At 41.6% G+C, this 19,010-nt stretch overlaps 1 protein-coding gene across 12 annotated transcripts in view; it reads right to left on the reverse strand.

The window, feature by feature from the left end:
• Positions 1-19,010, reverse strand: part of CAMK2D (calcium/calmodulin dependent protein kinase II delta) — a 144,564-nt gene that overhangs the window by 46,969 nt on the left and 78,585 nt on the right. For 8 of the 12 annotated variants that reach the window (XM_028745269.2, XM_028745265.2, XM_028745267.2 and 5 more), the window contains 6 exons: positions 17,271-17,336; positions 13,390-13,462; positions 6,083-6,185; positions 4,793-4,876; positions 3,482-3,576; positions 1,589-1,711 (listed from right to left, as the gene is read on the reverse strand). In XM_028745269.2, the coding sequence (XP_028601102.1) occupies positions 1,589-1,711; positions 3,482-3,576; positions 4,793-4,876; positions 6,083-6,185; positions 13,390-13,462; positions 17,271-17,336 (544 nt within the window). Of the gene's footprint in view, positions 1-1,588; positions 1,712-3,481; positions 3,577-4,792; positions 4,877-6,082; positions 6,186-12,367; positions 12,441-13,389; positions 13,463-17,270; positions 17,337-19,010 lie in introns of all 12 variants that reach the window. The other 4 variants (XM_028745266.2, XM_028745268.2, XM_028745273.2 and 1 more) reach the window with 1 other exon arrangement.

Here is a 19,010-nt window from a genome sequence, read left to right on the forward strand (position 1 = left end):
TATCTAAACTTTAGAGTCTGAAGTGTTTAATTAAAAGTGGTTGGCTCTTCAATATAATGAACTGTATTTAAACAGGATTTAAACCAGGCATAATCAGAAGTAAGTCCTATAGAATTCAATGGAAATGAGGTTAAGGATTTGTGAGGGGTTTTTTTTTTTATTGCATTGCATTGTAATTTTGTTCAATATTACAATGCAGTATTATACTGTGGTTGTTTTTGTTTTTGTAGATTCTTACAGGATATAACAACATTGTACACTTAAGCAATAACATATCCCACCCTAAACCCTACCGCAGAAAAGGCCCATTCTCGTGTTGCCACCCTCTGGACCTCTCATGGGGGAGGCAAACAAATAAAGGCATAAGATTATAATCTCAGGGTCCTTGTGGGTTCACCAGAAGATGGTGCTTGGGCAATACATGCAAAATAACATACTAAATTCTTATCCCAGATTACCATTTGTATAGAAAGCGGTAAGCAGCTTAATTTAACCAAAAGGTTTTATAATGTGAAGGGAATCCCCTGTTCATTTTTTAGCCATATGCACACTAAAGCCATACCAGTGAGTTACAAAAAAGAAAGCATTTGTGCCTTAAACCTTGTGCCAATTTTATTTTATTAGTCCATTTTTCCAACAAGTGCTATTTGCCATACTTTATTGTACCAATTTGTCAGAGCAGCACCCTCTAAGTTCTTCCAGCAACTCATTATTATGAGCCTGCCTGCTAGTAAAGGAGAACTTATTAGAGGTTTGAGATGTAAGTTCATGTTATCTGCCTCAGGGAAAAAATGAGCAGTAACAGCTCTGGACACTGAAAGATGTTTTGTCCAGTAATTGCTTTTATTTCAACAAATACTTCCTCCCAGAACTGAGTCACTTTCCCAAATGTCCACCACATATATTGATTAGAGCCTAATGTTCCACAACCTCTCTAACATTTTAGTGAGGAGGAAGAGCTCACCCTGTATAAGAGTGAGATAGGTATTTGTGCCCCACTGTAGTATTCGTGGTACTGCCGAACTCCAGTTATTGAAACTGGTGTTCTGGGAGCCGAAAACACATATCCCCTACACCTTATTTGAATTTACAGACTATTATTACAATATAATTCACCTTAAGGTGAAAAGGTTAATTATAATTGTGGTGCCCTGGCTATTAATATAAAAATGATTCTGATTGGGCAGCAACAATTCTAATTATCAGATTTCTAAATGTATTTATTTAGTATACTAATATCCAAATTACCTCCCACGGAATTCAGAGTGGTGTATTCAGTTCTTCCCCATCCCATTTTTATTACAACAACCACCATCTGAGGTTAGTTGACTAAGAGGGATGGTGACAATCAGACCATGAACTTCATGGCTGAATGAGGGCTTGAACCCAGATCTCCCCTGGGCTAGTGTAACAATCTAATCATTACTCTGGCTCTCAGATTGTTGACTACAGCACTGAGCTGAGATTTCAGGTAATCACGGAAGGAAATCATGAAATATTTTACTGCAAGTGGAACAGAAAGGCATGGGATACAAGTTTTGGACTTTGCCCTCTGACCAAAGAAGACAGCTAGTAGAATCCTACTTACACAGATCCAGGGGTGTTTGAGGGCCTCTGATGCATTGATACGTTTGGCAGGATTGATTGTAAGCATTTTGTTGATGAGGTCTTTGGCTTCTGGGGTCACCGTGTCCCATTCTGGTGAAGGAAACTTGGAAAAAAACCCATATCCATGTCACACATAATCAAGATTCTTTGACACAGAGAATTTGAAAGGAATTTCAATGGCTGTTATTCTATGCTTTCTGGGCCTTCAAATCCCCTGATTTCTAAGCAAGTTGAATCAAATCAAAGAAGCATAAAATGGGAGAAATGGGAGAAAATTAATTGAAACACACACACACACACACACACACACACACACACACACACACACATTATGTCTGTTTTATTAGAGGAAAAGAATGCAAACGACCCCAAGAGGCACAGCAAAGCCTAAAAATATCTAAATAAAAAGCAACAACGAGCAATATGAAGTGACGTGCTGGGGAGAACAGGTGAGAATAATCTCCTAAGACAGGTGAGAAGGGATACCCACTTCTGAATGGCACCAATTCTTGGTTGTTGATTACCACAAGCAGCCACATCACCAGGGAAAGCACAAACACCTGTTAAGTTTGCTGGCTGTGCTCCTGAGAGCAGGCTATTACATTATGAAAGGCAATTTGCACAAAGGAGTCCTCCAAGTCAGCAAGAAGGATAATCATGCTGAATAATAGACATTTGTCCATTTGAAAACACATCACTATGGGCATCGCATAGGAATGAGCTTGACAGGAGGGGGGAAAACATCTCATAATTCTGAAACGTCTTTTGGCTGCCGCTTCTGCAGCTGCCAGACTCAAGGATTCTGAGCTGTGAGAAAGTATGATGGATATACTGTAGGCGGTGCTGGTATCTTGCATGGCTCATTTCACAATTCTCCGTCCCGGGCACACATATGCAAACTTGCAAGCGAACCAAGAGAGATCACAGCTGCGGGAATCTGTGACAAATCTAACTGAAGAGTGAAATGAGGAAATGTAAGCAGCACCAGAAAATGTAAGGGGAGGGGCAAGTTTGTATAGAGAGGAACATCCATTATAGGTGTGTGTAATAGAGACAGGGACAATTTTAAAAGGCATTAAGAACTACATAGAGTTTTGTTTGTGACAGCGAACAGAAATCAGATGTTCTTGGACTCCAGCTCCCATCAGCTACCTTCAGCACGTACAGTGGGTCATGGGCATGTGCAGTACAGAAGCACCAGGAAGACCAAATCTTCCATACCCCTTGTTTATGTCATCAGTTATTTATTATTTTGAAAATGTACACCTTGTTTTACCTCAAAAAGAAATCAAATCAGCCTTTGTTCATATGAACAACATGGCAACATGGCCACCACCACTCTCAATTTTTATTTTTAATTGAGCTTTGTTGGCTTTAGGGAGATTTGTCTGGTTGTGAAGAGGTCACTTGATTTGGGGGCTGGGCTGGGCTATTTATTCTGTTGGTGTTTTATTTGCTTTGGGGCGGGTGTATAGGTGTTTTGTCTGGGGGTTATGAGAACTCCCAATTTTTTCTTCAGTGAAATGGGCATTCTGTGGTGCAAATCATTGTTCCCTGTATGTGTCCCTGGACTCAAAAAGGTTGGGGGGGGGATCCCTGGGATAAACAATCTTCTGGTTTCTCTTGTTACATCACAGCTGCTTTCCCCATACGTTAGTTCTTTGAAGTTCCTGAACAGTTAATTGTGCAATGTTGCTCGTATATTAAAATGGTAGGCAGATTATAGGAATGAAAGAAAAAACAGCAACGCATCATAGGAATGACTGGATGCTAGAATCACAAGCTAATACTTGGCCGCTTTACATCACTGTCATCCCCACTATTATCATATTATAGTGAGCTATCATCAGAAAACAAGAAATTGAGGTATTACATCATACGCTCCAGCCTTGATCTGTTGGTAGAGTCTGTGCTGATCTTCATCCCAAAAAGGAGGGTATCCCACCAAGAGAATGTAGAGGATAACACCTGGGGAAGGTGACAATAAGGACACATGGATATAAGAAGAGCCTGCAGGAACAGGCCAATAGCCCATCTGGTCCACCATCTCACAGTGGCCAATCAGATGCTCAAGCCAAACCTACAAGCAGGACGCAAGCAGAAGAGTGCTCTCTGTCTCTCTTCTTGCATTTTCCAGCAAGCTGGTATTCAGAAGCAGACTGATTCCAAACTGGAGGCGGAGCACAGCCATTATGGCAATCTTTATCCTCCATGAATTTGTCTTATCTTGTTTCAAAGCCATTCAAGTTGGTTAGTAATCACTGGCAGCAAGTTCCATATTTGAACTAATCACTGTTTTATTTTATTTGTCCTGAATCTTCCAACGTTCAGTTTCATTGGATGCCCAGGAGTTCTAGCATTGCGGGAGGGAGAAAACGCTGCCTCTGTTCACTTTCTGCTTACCACACATAATTCTATAGACTTCTATAATGCCGTCTCTTGCACGCCTTCCCTCTAAAATAAAAATCCTCAGAAACTGCAACCTTTCCTCACAGCGGAGTCGTTCCATCCTCTTGATCAACTTTTGTTTGCCCTTTTCTGAACCTTTTCCAAATCTACAAGACCGTTTTTGTGGTGTGACAACAGCATTAAACTAAGTCAAAACGACTCAAATAAATATTTTCCAAGGGAACTGACACAGCTTTCTGCGACTGTATCACCCAGCTTATAAAAAGAGCAAACAAAACTTTGAAACAGATTTGGACGGGAGCTATGTTGATGCAAAATGGGGCTAATATTTAGGTCAGAGCCGTTTGCTGATGGAAGGGCTGTATATATTCTCCTTTCACTATCTCTTTACTCCACCCAAATCTCCCCTGAATAAAGGTACCTGCCCTTTCCCCCTAGAGCAGGAATGGGGTTCAAATGCAGCTCCCCATGCCTCTTGATCCAGCCCAGGAAGGAGGAAGAGGGGCCAGCTCTATTCTCCTGCCTACCAACGTCCTTCAAGCCTCTCCTTCCCCTCCTCCAAATTTATGCCAGCCCACGTCCACATGATTTTAATTGTATGGCAATGATTTATTGTAAACTGTCTTGGAAAGTTATATACCGTAAAAAATGGGTCTATAAAAAATAGTATCTACCAGAGGTTTTTAGGAGGAGCAAAGCAATGAAATATAAAAGCTCACTTACAGAGGCTTTTAAAGGAAGAAAAAGAAAATCCCAGAAATAAAAAAGACCTTACCACAAGCCCACATGTCTACTGGCTTTCCATAGGGATCTTTTCGTAGTACCTCTGGGGAAAGATATCCTGGCGTACCAGCAAAACCTTAAAAAAAGAAAGTATCATTCTTGTAAAACGATCCATATAACATCAGTCATTCTTTTACAACATACTTTAGATATTTGTGAGTCTACTGCATTTTCAGCAACTCTTCCAACTTTAACTATCTGTAGGGAAAGAGATCTGTTGCTCCTTGTTCTGAAATAGGCATTTGTGAATCGGTCTCATGAATTTCATGCTTTCAGCTCTGAAAAAGGCGAAGGAATTCAGAGAATCTCAACAGGTACATGGGGAGAAAGCTTCCTGTATTCTTCATTCAGCCCCACTAGAAAAGTGAACTTACACCCCACCCAATTTCTGAATTTTCTTTCCTCAACTGCTCTCCCTCCCCCAGCGTCCTGGAGGGAGCTCTATAGGGTTGCAGCAAATTGCTAAGAGAGAATCAGGTGTAAGCTGAGCTCCTTAAAGAGATTTTGCAGGATCAGGCCTGCGGTACATGACAGGTGATCCAACACACTCCAAGACAGCTTTGATGATCTGGTTTTCCCTCAGTGATGTTACTACCCTGGCTGACGATGTATTATCATGATATCATCATGTTCACAAAGTGACTCCCGGTTGACCTGGTATCATTATATGGAGGAGATATAGGCCCCAATAAAAGGGGAAGGGGAAAGAATGACAGTAATCAAGTCTTGGGCTCACAAAACTTCATTTTGACAATGAAGATAAGAGACCACCGCCTAGTAAATTTGTACCCTGCTCTTCTTCCATTGAACTGAAGGTGGTACAGATCCCGTGCTACCCTCAGAACAACCCTGTGAAGTAGGTTCAGCTGTATGGGAGCTGTGAAAAAAAGCCACTAATAACTTCCTGGAGGATTGTGCACAAAAAGATTTAATGCTCAGCATTTCTCAAGAGGTGTGTTGGGAGGGGAGCTGTTTGAGGGAAGAATCAGCTAGAATGGTGACTAGGGATAAAATACAGGAAGTGCCCAAAACACACCCACCTGAGGAAGTGGGAGAATGCATGCTTTGGATGCAAAAGATCCCAGGTTCAATCCCTGTCATCTCCAGGTACAGCTGCAAAGGACTCTGGCTCAAAACCCCTAAGAGCTGCTGCCAATCGGTGTCGACAACACTGAACTAGACTGGCCAGTGGTGTAAGGCAGCTTCTTAGTTTCCATTTGAATAAGATGGCACAGCAGGATAGATACAGAGAGGAAATGGGTAAGTCAGAATGTTCTCTTACCAAACCAAGCCTGTTGTTCACCTTGCACTTCAATAGCCAATCCAAAATCTGCCAGTTTTACCGCTGCTCCCTTTGACTTGCTGGCAAGGAGCAAGTTCTCAGGCTTGATGGAGGGAAGAGGAAAGGGAATGGGGGGAAATGAGAGATCACGTAAGTCATCATTTCTTTAAACGCCTACAAAGAAGACGCAGAGACTTTTTTTTTTATTGTCTTCAGTTTATAAAAACTGTTTAATTATTTTTTAAATTTTGTGCATTTACTGCCGTTGATTGCGTTGATTGCCTCGGACCACGAAGCGTTTTATAAATTTGTTAAATCGATAAATGCTCAAATATGAGTTTATTTTAATGTATCTACACAAAACAGAAGAGTTCCAGGATAGATTCTGAAGACTCTTCCTCACAGGGCTCTTTTCATCCCTCTTTGTTAACAAGATGCCCACATTGAAAGCTCAGGGCCAAACTACATGCTACACTTAATGCACAGAGTGCACTTACATTTAATTTTTTCATTTAATTACAGGCACAAAGGACCAGATGACCAACCCTTCAGAGATACAGGGGGTCCTAATGTTGCTCTCTCCACCTCTGGGGCAGCTTAGAGGGCTAGTAAAAAAACAACAACCTCTCATTGCTTCAATGGGAAGTTTGTTTTTCTTTACCAGCTGCCAATAGCCATGTGGAAGGGAGATTTTAGTCCTCATCATTGCAGGAGAGAGAAGGGATAAAGCTTTTCTTCCTGCTGACTGCTTAGCCTAGTTACTCTCTCCCTGCGCCCATAATTAAATACAAATTGGAAATATAGCTACACACAGAGATGGGAAAGAAATTTGATTCAGTTCGCATTTGAAGGCAAACCCATGTAATTCACACTTTCCAGAACTGAAAAACAGCCATCTATTGAAATTTACACTTCTCTGAATTCTGTTATGCAGTTTTTCAATCAATGTTTACAACAAATGCATATATTAGGAGAAAGTGTGCAAAAAAGGAACAGATTTGTGAAAATAGCGTACAAAATGAATATTAGGGAAAATTGCTGGTTATTAAAAGTATACATCAGCGGAAACTACTTACAAAAGTGTGTTTATTAGGAGAAATTTGCCCTAATATGCTGGTGAATTTTCATGATGATTTCTTTTCAGCGGAAACTGAAATGGAAAGATGCACCCATCTCTAGCTATCCACTATGCATTGGCAACTTGTAGTTTGGCCCTCAGGCCCCACCAGGGCTCTTTGACTAGCCTGTCAGCCTCTAGAAAGGCTTTTGAATAAGCAGCTGGACATTAGGTCCTGCCGAGAGTTGGAAAAACTAAGCTACCTTCACTACACTGTACATCTGATTTAAAGCAGCATTTTTAAGTGAGCATATTCTCCACAAATCCTGCATCCACCACTTCACAAGCTACTTGAATGTTATTGTAAAGAAGAAAAACTGTGCCTATTGCATATTTCAAAGTGCTCATGATCACCTGAAAAATCAGAAACAATAATTACAAGCCCTTTATTTGTAACGGCAAATTCCACTGTTTAGTCATTCTCACTTTCTCCCCATATTATTTTTTTAAAAACTACTTTATCATTAAACTAGCAGAATCTTTCCCCTTGCTTGATAAGCACAACCAACACATTGAGAGACAAGCGAATCAGGCCAAAATCTTTCCCCCCCTTCTCATTTAAATTAGTTTGACCAAACACGGTCACCCTTTTTAAAAAAAGCATCCTAAGATGTTCATCCTCATTTGGGCATAAAAAACATCAAATGGTGGGCACTATTTCTCCCTAAAATATTGCATAAATTTTAAAACTGCCACCCAATCTTGCTAGCAGTTTGCCATACTATTTCTATACTCTGGACAAATTGATCCGCAGAGCCTTTCTCATAAGGCAGAGAGGCGAAAGTTGGCCATCATTAGTTCCTGGAAAGCACTGCTTATGTAAATTACTTAAAGCCGCTGGATGTTTCTATTTATTGGTGACCTTCAACAACCCAGAGCACCAGGCTGTCAGGTCATACATACTTCCCAAGTAGGTAAACACAGTAATGCCCATTCACACACAGTATGGGACTATAAAAAGAACCTGATCTCACCCCCTGCTCCTTTAGAAGTGCTTAACACCTGTCAGCAAATATCTTTGGACCCAAAGTACTGTAAAGCAAACATCACTGTCATAAGGAAGTAAATACGCTTCATTACAAACACAGCCACACACTTTGATAGCAAGCGAAAGGGACATCCTGGGCTGCTGGACTCTGCCCCTTAAAAGAACATGCACCAGCCATTTCAAGACAACGGGGAAACGCTGACGTGTCTGTCATGCACAAGGTCTGAAGAGGATGGGACAAACGTGCACAAACTGGAGAAAGATATAGGAGATTGAACAGCATACGCTTGAGAGTCTTCCCAGGGAAGGAGCAAGTCAGTGTCCGGATCACAAAGTTGCACTTTAGCTGCAGTTATGCATGTAGTAGAGAGGCGGCCATCATTTAGCTTCTCTCTTGTTCAGGCCATGTCAACATAATGGCTAGACAGCGTATTTTTGCGTGGATATCCAAAGGCTCCCAACTTCAAGTTTAGGGTTTTATATCTGAGATTCCGGAGCATTCAAAGGTCTAGCCTGTTTAATCAGTGGTGATTCTTTCGCCACAAAGGGTATTTTCTGTCTGGATCAAGGCTTTTCAGCGAATGTGAACCCTGTCTGTCACTGAAAATGCTTCATATCTCAGGCACACCTAAGCCGGGTATGAAAAGCTTCTTTCCTCACTAGAAGTCCCTCAGAAGAATTTTTGCTAAAAAGACACAAACATGGTTGCTCTATAGTAAAATGCTGCTCAGGCATTTCAGAAGTTTTAAACTCTTTCAAGAGGAGGACCACCGAAACCCATCCATTTCAACCTTTATGACTGGGTGGGAAACCTGAAGTCCTCTGCTGAATTTTATTGGTGCGAAGTCTGAGGTTGGGGGTGAGAAGAGAAGGACAGTGGGTGGAAAAATCAAATTGGTTACAGCAATGGAAAGGGGAGAGGAAACAGCGACCTGCTCCTCCCCCAGCAAGCTGCTGGACAGGAAAAAGAAGGTAGGAGAGAAAGAGAAAGAAAAGGAGTAGCGCTGCCCATATATAGCTGTGGCCTTAACCCCCATTGGCATTCAACTCCTGAAAGATTACGCCAAAGGGAATGCAGCCCTTGACAGAAACAAGGTCCCCAATACCTGCTCTAGGAGGTTGCTGAAGATGCAAGATCTTTAGAAAGGTTGAAGTGGAAAAAGAAGTTTGGGAACCACTGGCTTATGGTTTAAAAATATCAGGATTGATGAGGGGAGAAACAAGATGCAAGGTTGTATTGCTTATTATATGTATTCTTGCAATCTACTTTGAGGTTCAATGGATAGAAAAACAATATATATATATATTAAGAGAGAGAAATAACAAAAACAATGTTTAATGCCTTTTAAAAAATGGGTTGGGAGAAGAAGAAGAAGAAATAATATTTCTTCTTGGCACTGCAGCGAAGGAATCCCCACTCAGTTCTGAGGTGATGGGGGAATACTGGTTATGTAACAGCACAGCAAGAATGCACTAATACTTGGGGGAGGGGGAGACGTGGAAGCTCCCTTTTCATTTTGTCAGTGATACTGACAGATTGAGACAAGTGCAGCGCAAGGCCAAATGGAATTATGAATAATTCATTTTGCATGTCAACCTGGTAGCGACAAGATGAGTATAAAACCGCAAGAACTTCTGCGCTCCTTTTGAAGGGCACCGTGAAAACAACATCAACAAACCATGCAGTGATTGGGTTTGTATAATTTGAAAGGTGTTACGGAAACTGCAATCATAAAAGAGCTCAGCTGTGAATAGAACAACTCCAAGTGTTTTCAACAGGACAGATTTAGGTGTGCACGAATCTTTCCTTGTGAATCAAACCAACGCAAGAGTCACGCAGCATCTTAAAGACTGAACTATGTGTTGTGGGCATAAGCTTTTGTGGACTCGGGAGTCCATATCTTATGATGCAATAAAATGGTCATCCAGATGTGTAAGTATACACACTCTGAGTACAGAAAGATGACAATGCACGTGCCTGCACTATGCTTTCATTACAAAGTAATGCAAGCCATGGATGTCTTGAAGAATTATGCAGAACACGAATAAATAGAGGACGCAATCAAATGAATACAAGATCCAATCAGCTTGGAAGTGACCTATTTCTGGCTGCTGTCCCCAAACAGCAAAATTAATAATGTTATGTGCCCTCCTCAACCTGCTGCCCTCCGGATATTTTGGAATACAATCATCCCCTTTCATCTGCCATGCCGATTGGCACTGATTGAAATTGTGGTGCAAAATATCTGGTGGTTAGGGCCAGGTTAGGGAAGGGTGTTGTAAACACTGCTTTCTATAGCCACCCCAAGGATTTCAATGTCAAATCTACTAATGAATGCTAATACAGAGGCCTCAGTGTGAAGGAATTCCCCCTTTGATTTTCTTCTTCTTCTTCTTTTACTTGCTAGGTATATGGACAACTTTAAGGTCCTTTAGAGAACATATACCACTGGTTTAAGAATGTATCAAATGGAGCTAAAAGTGTAATTTTCCTCAACGATAATAATTCGGATGATGTGAATTCATTTCTGTACTGCAAACTCATATAAAAATATATCAACGTGGTGTACAAAATCTCCATTAAAACCCTAGCAAATTATGCCCTGCTTACTTTTCAGATCTTTGTGAGCCTTCCTAACCTATAAGGTGTGTGTGTGTGTGTGTGTGTGTGTGTGTGTGTGTGTGTGTACACACACACACACACATACATACATATAGAAAAGGTAAAAAGGTAAAGGACCCCTGGACAGTTAAGTCCAGTCAAAGGCAACTATGGGATTGCGGTGCTCATCTCTTTCAGGCCAAGGGAGACGGCGTTTGTCCACAGACAGCATTCTGGGTCATGTGGTCAGCATGACTAAACCGCTTCTGGCACAATGGAACGTGATGGAAACCAGACTGCACGGAAATGCCGTTTGCCTTCCCGCTGCAGTGGTGCCTATTTATCTACTTGCACTGGTGTGCTTTCAAACTGCTAGGTTGTCAGGAGCTGGAACAGAGCAACGGGAGCTCACCCCGTCTCGGTGATTTGAACTGCCAACCTTCGCAAGCGTCTAGCAGGGCAGGTGTCAAGCGGTAACATAGCCGGGCGCTTGCAAAGGGCCCATAACCCAGCAGGCAGAGTCACTGGCAAGATCCCTTCTTGTCATGGACTGGTTGGATGCAGAGGGATGATGGGAGGAATCAGCTCCTGAGCAGGCCTTGTTTGCTTCTTCTAATAAACATACTCCATGTGATTTATTGCTCCCTCACACTCCTGGGACGTGCTCATTTTCTTCACCATTATAACCTACTCGTTCGGACAACAGTGGTAGGGAGAAGGGAGAAGCAATACATGTTACTGCCTGCTTACTCATTGGCTCGCTGCCTGGCAAGCAAGTGAATGGTAGTCATGATGAAGAAGGAGAGAAGAAACAAGAACAGCTGGTGCCGATGGTGGGGGAACTGGGAGAGTGGGAGGCTATGGACAGTGTCTTACTCAAGGCCCCTCCCCAAACCCATTGCATCGTGTGTTTTAAGAATGGGTTTCAAGATGAATCGGCATTTGCTTTTTTTCTTAGTCTGGAAGCAGAAAGATAAAAAGGCAAATAAATAAATAAATGCTAAGAACAATGTGAAGCCAACGAAACCAGCAGTCTGCATAAAATAGGAAGCTGATGCTGAATAGCTGAACATATGTATGGTGGTGGTAACAGGGATGGCAAAGCATCCCAATGCACTCAGTGGCAAAACACATCTGTCCTTCCATCTTGTGACCCTGAAGAGCAGAGAAAAGAAACATCCAAAGTAAAATGGACTAGAAGGTTTCTGGGAGGTAAAAAGAGATGCCTCTGGCAGCTGAGCACAATCAGTCACAGCTTCTCACTCTTTGATTCGACATGGATTGATGTGGGACGACGAGCTCAAGCATCACCTGATAACTCTTCTGCAGGTTCGCTCCTATCCACGGCTTCAGTGACGTATACGCCAAAGGAGAACAGCAAAGGAAAGTACTTCTAAATCTGCAGGGGGATTTGGTAATTTGGTGTCTCTTTTATGTGGAAGCTTTCAGAACTGTCCAGACAACCAGAAAGTCAGCAAGTGGGCACCTCTTTGCCCCTCTACATGCAAAAATGCAGCTAAAAGGAGTGCTTTGAGACCGTGTGGTGCAGGTTCTCTCTTCCCCAACAGCATTACTCACCTTCAAGTCCCGATGGACTACGCCCATCTGATGGCAGTGTAGCACAGCCTCCAGGATCTGCTGAATGCAATGACTGCATGCAAACACCAGGGGGCGTGTGTTAGTTCCAAGCCGTACACTCACTGTCTGTATACCCTCAGTGAGACTGGGTTATAGTGCAAAACCAGCAAACAGAGACTGTAACGCACAACCTCCGGAAATGGACCCGCATTCCTCGGCTAGAGTAGCTAACTTCCTCAGACGTGAGCGTGCTGCTATGAAGCAGCTCATTTTGATTTCAGCAGTGCTAAGGAGGAACGGCCCAAAATGGGGTCTACTTTTACACACAAATCTCATTTTTGGCCATATATTTCATATACAGATGAAGAAATAACCTCCCAGAGCTATTTGCAAGCTTGTCTTAAATATCTGGTGCTGTTTGATCCTTCTATTTATTTGAAGGTGATGGTTCTTTTGCACCAGCCAAACTGCAGTTAATATTACTTTTAGGGAGTAATGCGTTTTTAAGGCAAATTACTCACTCCTCATGGTTTCATTTAGCCGAGCGATTACATGCTTGCTCTTGCCTGAGGGTTTGTCCTACTCTAGCAGAGCAATGCCAAACCACTTGTTCTGCTACTATAACCCAAAGTCTCTGCACAGAAGTGGTGTTTTTCAAAATACCTGCAGGCTGACATACATCACAGCCGAAGTTTATGCGGCAGGTGCAAGCTCCTTCCAATGTTTGTGGTGATATCTATCATACCACAGAGATAAGTGGCGGGGAAAAAATAAATCCTGGAAGGTCACTTTGTCTTGCCACACCTATTTCAGCTTCTACCGTGATGTATGCTAGACCTGTGACACTTGCAAACTTGAAAGCAGCACCATGCATTATCCATTTGTCATCCTGAGGATGAGAAAGGAAAGCGAAGGGGACTTCTCAGCCGAACCCACCCTTCAGCCTCAAGCCAAGAAAAGGAAAGGAAAGAGAGAGAGAGAAAAAACACTTCTTAGCCAACCTATGGGCACCAGATACTGACCTTCAGGTCTCTGTGAACTATGCCATTTAGGTGACAATGATTAACACTTTCTAGAATCTGCTGTATACAATGACTGCAGAGATACAAGGGCAGAATGGAAGGGAAAAAACATTTTAAAGGCACATAATCACATTAAATGCAAAAATCAAAATGAAAATAACTTGAAATTATAAAAATAATAGTAATTAAATCACATTTTTGGACACATTTCAATTACACGCTGATCTGCAACACAGCAATGCTGTGTACAGAAATTTTAAGATTTACCAAAAAAGAAAGAAAAGAAAGGACATTTAACACGTAACATGTGACATCATTAGACAGAATCCTTTGTCTTGTATTTCCCACTCATTGAATGGCAGGAATGTTAGGAAAAAAATGGCAATCTTTAGTTAAACAATAAAAAAAATTTTTTGCAAATTATTTGGGTGAGTCTAGATGCTGTTTATTTTGGTAGTCCTTGCAAACAATGTAAGTGTTGCCAATGTGAATAGGATAGAGAACATTCATAAAAAAACCTGGTCACTATGCACATCATCAGACATTATGAAGACTGTGTACCACTGATTCTGCATATTGCCTAGTCCAAGGGTTCACAAACTGTGAGCTTCTTTTAGATGGCATGCCAGCATGAAATCTTTATATTGATTTTTAATTCTATTTTTATTGCTTCTTCTATTTCTTATGCTGCATTCTATTCTGCTATAATCTGAATTCTATGGGAGAATGCAAGCTGCAATACAATAACAGAAATGAAAGTGTCCAGAATACAATTCAAAACCATAGAGCACCTATCACAGTGCACTGCAACTGTTATAAAGGGCAGAAAAACCATGAAGTAAGTCCACCAGGACCATCAGCAATTCTAAGGTGGTCAGTTGAGGGGAGTTTGGGAACCACTAGCATAGTCAATACATCTATATGTTAATGATGCTGGCAAATCACACTATATTCTCAACTTGAAGACCATGGACATTCACTGGTTAATACATTGTCCCATTTGACTTGGAGGTTATACAAACTGACTGTAAAATATGTACAGTGGTACCTCGCAAGACGAATGCCTTGCAAGACGAAAAACTCGCAAGACGAAAGGGTTTTTGGTTTTTTGAGTTGCTTCGCAAGACGAATTTCCCTATGGGCTTGCTTTTGCAAGATGAAAACGTCTTGCAAGTTTGTTTCCTTTTTCTTAAAGCCGTTAATACCCAGGGTGCATTGCTTGAAGAGGTGCAGTTGCACGCGGTGTGGTAGCCTTTTTTGAGGTTTTTGAAGACTTTGGTGATTTTTGAAGCTTTTCCAAAACTTCTTTTGAAACCGTGCTTCGCAAGACGAAAAATTCGCAAGACGAAAAAACTCGCAGAACAAATTAATTTCGTCTTGCAAGGCACCACTGTACAATACTTTGTTCACTCTCCTAATTTGTGCACATTCTCCATGGTGTCTAATGAGTGGCACAATGGCTGGATTTTTAAGCACCTGCGCTATCCAATCCACACTAACCACAACATATTTAAGAACACAAACACACACACACAAATACAAATTCAACACTTGTACAAGAGGAACAGAAAGGGAGAAGTACAAATTAAACAATAACTAAAAAAAGGCACAAAATGCTGCCCCTGAATTATAAGGGGGGGAAATCAGAAAACTATCAGTGCAATTCATTGAGGATCTGTAACACTTAATCTAGAACAGCTGTATGTTTAGCAGGCATGTCCAAAAGTAATAAAAGGAAGCCCAAACACTTTATTATGTTTCTTTAAACCATTGCATAAAGTATGTTTACTCTTGCTAAGCACAGAGAACTAAGCTGTAATTTAAGATACAAATTAAGACACTTTGATTTGGGCACAAAAACACACAGTTTGTCATTTTACACATCCATATTTGGATATTTTTTTATGGATGTCTACAGGCCGAGAAGACCGAAAGCTTTTCCCAATGTACTTAGCATATTTACAGCCAAGGTCAAACACACTGAAAATGCCAAAACGTTCATATGAATGAACAAGAAGATTTTCAGATGAGGGGCTCAACAATGACCTGTTTAATGCTTTGGTCCTAGATTCCCCACCCCACCCCCCCAATCTCCCATAGGGAACTACTTGTTAAAAGTTAGGAAAATTTTAAAATTGCACTTTGACTTTGGGAATGGAAAAGGGCAAGAACATATAGGTTTTAGAAAACATAGTGAAAATGCCCTTTTAGATACACAGAACTGTATGTGCAATTCTCTGGGTTATGACCACCGTCTCTAATACCAGCAAACGTAACTGAATCTTAAGCCCTTGACCTCTGAAGAAGCAGTGTTTGATGATCAGCAGAGGTGGAAAGCAGAGTTTATATCAGGGGTTCTTAACCTGGGGCCCATGCATCGGCTTCATCAGGCGGTCCATGAACCAGGCACGTATGCCAAAATAATAAAATTAACTGTGCTAAATTTTGTATGTATGCGCATGGGGGGGGGGGGGCTGTCCACAGCTTTCATCAGATTCTCAGAGGGGTCCATAACCCAAAAATATCTAAGAACCACTACCTAGTCACAGAAGCTGTCTCCCCCTTCTGTTTTGCACAGCAGAGTACAGAGAGGAAAGAGGGAGTGGGTCTATCTTCCTGCATGGTGCAACAGGAAGAAACCCAAATCCAGCAATCAAAGTATTTTCATCTTGAGCGCCCCTGAGCGAAGCATCTGATGGGGACTGTGTGCTCAGGCTAGAAAGACAAGCAAGGAGATTTCGATCTATTGGCACTGTTCTCCTCAAGGCCAAAATGTTCTCTGAAAGGGATTATTTGTACCAGTGGGCACCACTCACTGAGACTGAAAGGATTGTTTCAGATATTATCACCCACCCATGCCACTTTCTGGAGCTCCCTGTAAAATGGCAATTAGTTAATGTAGAAAGAGGCTTAGGAACACTGTGGTGCCCAGGTGAGATCACCAGCATGCTGAAATGTGTTCCCCCCTGCAGGAATCACTCAACCGCTTCCATGTGCTTTATATAAAAACCGAGAAAACAGCAGGCATGGATTTTTGTGTTGTGGACAAGCATGAGAAGTGCTCATCACAGCGATAAATGTGGAACTCCAAATTTCAATGGAGGAAACTAGATGGGTCTGTTGGGCTAACTGAGAACCACACTTTCCTAGCAAAAAAGGATTGTGTAAGAATAATATATGAATAATACTAAAGTTCTGGGACAGTGTGATTTCCCCTGACAAAAGGTGCACTAGATGAAGGGGAAATACTTTGATCCCTTAAAGGTAAAGGTAAAGGGACCACTGTAACATTTCAATGTTTAATGTTTAATAATAAGTAAGTAAAGGTAAAGGTCCCCTGACAGTTAAGTACAGTCTGGGGTTGCAGCGCTCATCTCACTTTACTGGCCGAGGGAGCCGGAGTACAGCTTCCGGGTCATGTGGCCAGCATGACTAAGCCACTACTGGCAAACCAGAGCAGCGCATGGAAACCCCGTTTACCTTGCCACTGGAGTGGTACCTATTTATCTACTTGCACTTTAACGTGCTTTCGAACTGCTAGGTTGGCAGGAGCAGGGACCGTGCAAAGGGAGCTCACCCCGTCGCGGGGATTCGAACCGCCGACCTTCTGATTGGCAAGCCCTAGGCTCTGTGGTTTAGAACACAGCACCACCCATGTCCCAGACTAAACAGCAGACTAAAGCCACCATCCTTATAATGAGTGCATCATCAAACTAGGGTTGCCCAATAAATTAATGAATTCCTTGCATGGCAAGCTGATAATGTTTCCCACTTTTAAGTCAGTACTGATGGCAAACCCCAACCATCATTGTATTATGGTGCCAAATACCACATTAAAGGTAAATAAACAGCAGTTAAAAGCCTTGAGATCCAGCACTTACCTTGCATCTGCTTCACTGTAATATTCTCTTGCAACAATATCCTCAAATAATTCACCTCCAGTGACTCTGTTAATGATATAAAGCATTTTTTATATATATCAGACAAAATAATCGAGAATCCTGCATGTGAGAGAATTCTATACTGCCAAACTATTCAAAGTGTTGCAAAAGTACTGAATCATGGATTATCCTCACACATGGAGGTTCACACCACTGCAACTATTGGTGCATAGATCTGCAGGATACTGGATATTGTAGTAAATGAGGTATCTGGTCTTGCAGACCATTTTGCAAAGCGCTCTGCAAGACCCACTGCGGCAAAAAAGAAAAGAAAAAAGATTGCCTAATCTCACTGTGATGTCAGGTGATTGACAGGTGGGCGGCTCCTATCCACCTGCCAAGCTTGGCCTGCGAGGGATGGGGGAGATAATTATCTACCCCACCAGCCAGATCCAGTTACCCACCCCTGATAGATAAGGTGTGAAGCAGCCCTTTGGGATGTTGACCTTCAGCCACCTGCTGTTCTGGCCTCGTCACTGAGATATTTGTATGCAATACCAAATAGTTCCAGTAAGTTTTATTCTCCTCGGTTTTTTCCTCTAACGTGCAGGAAAATCACTTGCATTATGATGGGCTTTCATTATGGAATCTTCGTAACTCAGAAATGCAGGATCTGGTAAGTAATTAACCTCTCTATTATGGGTGTCCACTTTTAGTAGAAGAGGCACAATAATAACTTGAAAGGATTTATATCACACTAATGGCCACTCCATCCACTCGGTTGACAGACAAGCTCCATTTGGCTTTTCCTCAATTGTCATCTATCTGTTCCATCAAGCTACAACAAAGGGAGAAGTTGGGAAGCCGAACCACTCTCTCAGCTTGGCTGAGAGAACAGCTCCATTTGACTTGGCTTCTCTCTGAACTGATGCCACTAAAGCTAAAGGAACCTGATCAATGTAGGAGTATTTTAGCTCTAAGGACTGATGCCTGAGTTTGCTTGTATTCCTCTTCCCTCCTCCTCTTCCTCCCTTTTTCCTTCTGTGCTGCATTTTTTAGCTGGACAGAGGCAAGAAAAGCAGGAGGGCTATTGTTCCTGCTCACAGAGACACCTGTTTGGCCACTCTGTTAAAGGAAACGTTTGTCTGATCTATCGCGTCTCTGCTAATGTTCTTATGACTGTTTTATTTGTTATTGATCTTATGGAAGTTGATCCAAGAGCCTTTTTGGCTGAAGAGCTGAGCAAAAATGCTTTAAACAATAGATCTGCCTGTCCCTGTGTGGCCTTTCAGTCTTCACACTATCAATTTATTCTTCTATTTCTGATTGTTCCACTGGAGATACTAAAGTATTTCACAAATAAAGAGGAAAAACTGCTTATAAGAAAGAAGGCAGGCAGTCTAAAGTAAGTTTGTGTAAACATCTCACTATGGCTGAATTTTTACTTCAACCAGCTCACTATGGATTTTGTAATAGATTTACAGTGATACTTATATAAACAGAATCATGCATACACAGGCAACCCCCCCCCATCTTACCACTTTCAACATTTCATTGTGAAAATAACTATCCAATAAGGCAACAAATACTTTTCACAATAAAAGTGTCTATTTATTAAGCTGACTGTTTTAATATTAAAGTTTCTTGTTTGCTAGGTTTTTAAAAAACACATCAAAATGTGCTGTCCTGAGAGGTTGAAATGAGAATTTTTAAAGTCAATTAACTAACATCTATGACCTT

This window comes from Podarcis muralis, chromosome 9, assembly GCF_964188315.1.
Source record: "Podarcis muralis chromosome 9, rPodMur119.hap1.1, whole genome shotgun sequence".
Classification (NCBI taxonomy): Eukaryota; Metazoa; Chordata; class Lepidosauria; order Squamata; family Lacertidae; genus Podarcis; species Podarcis muralis.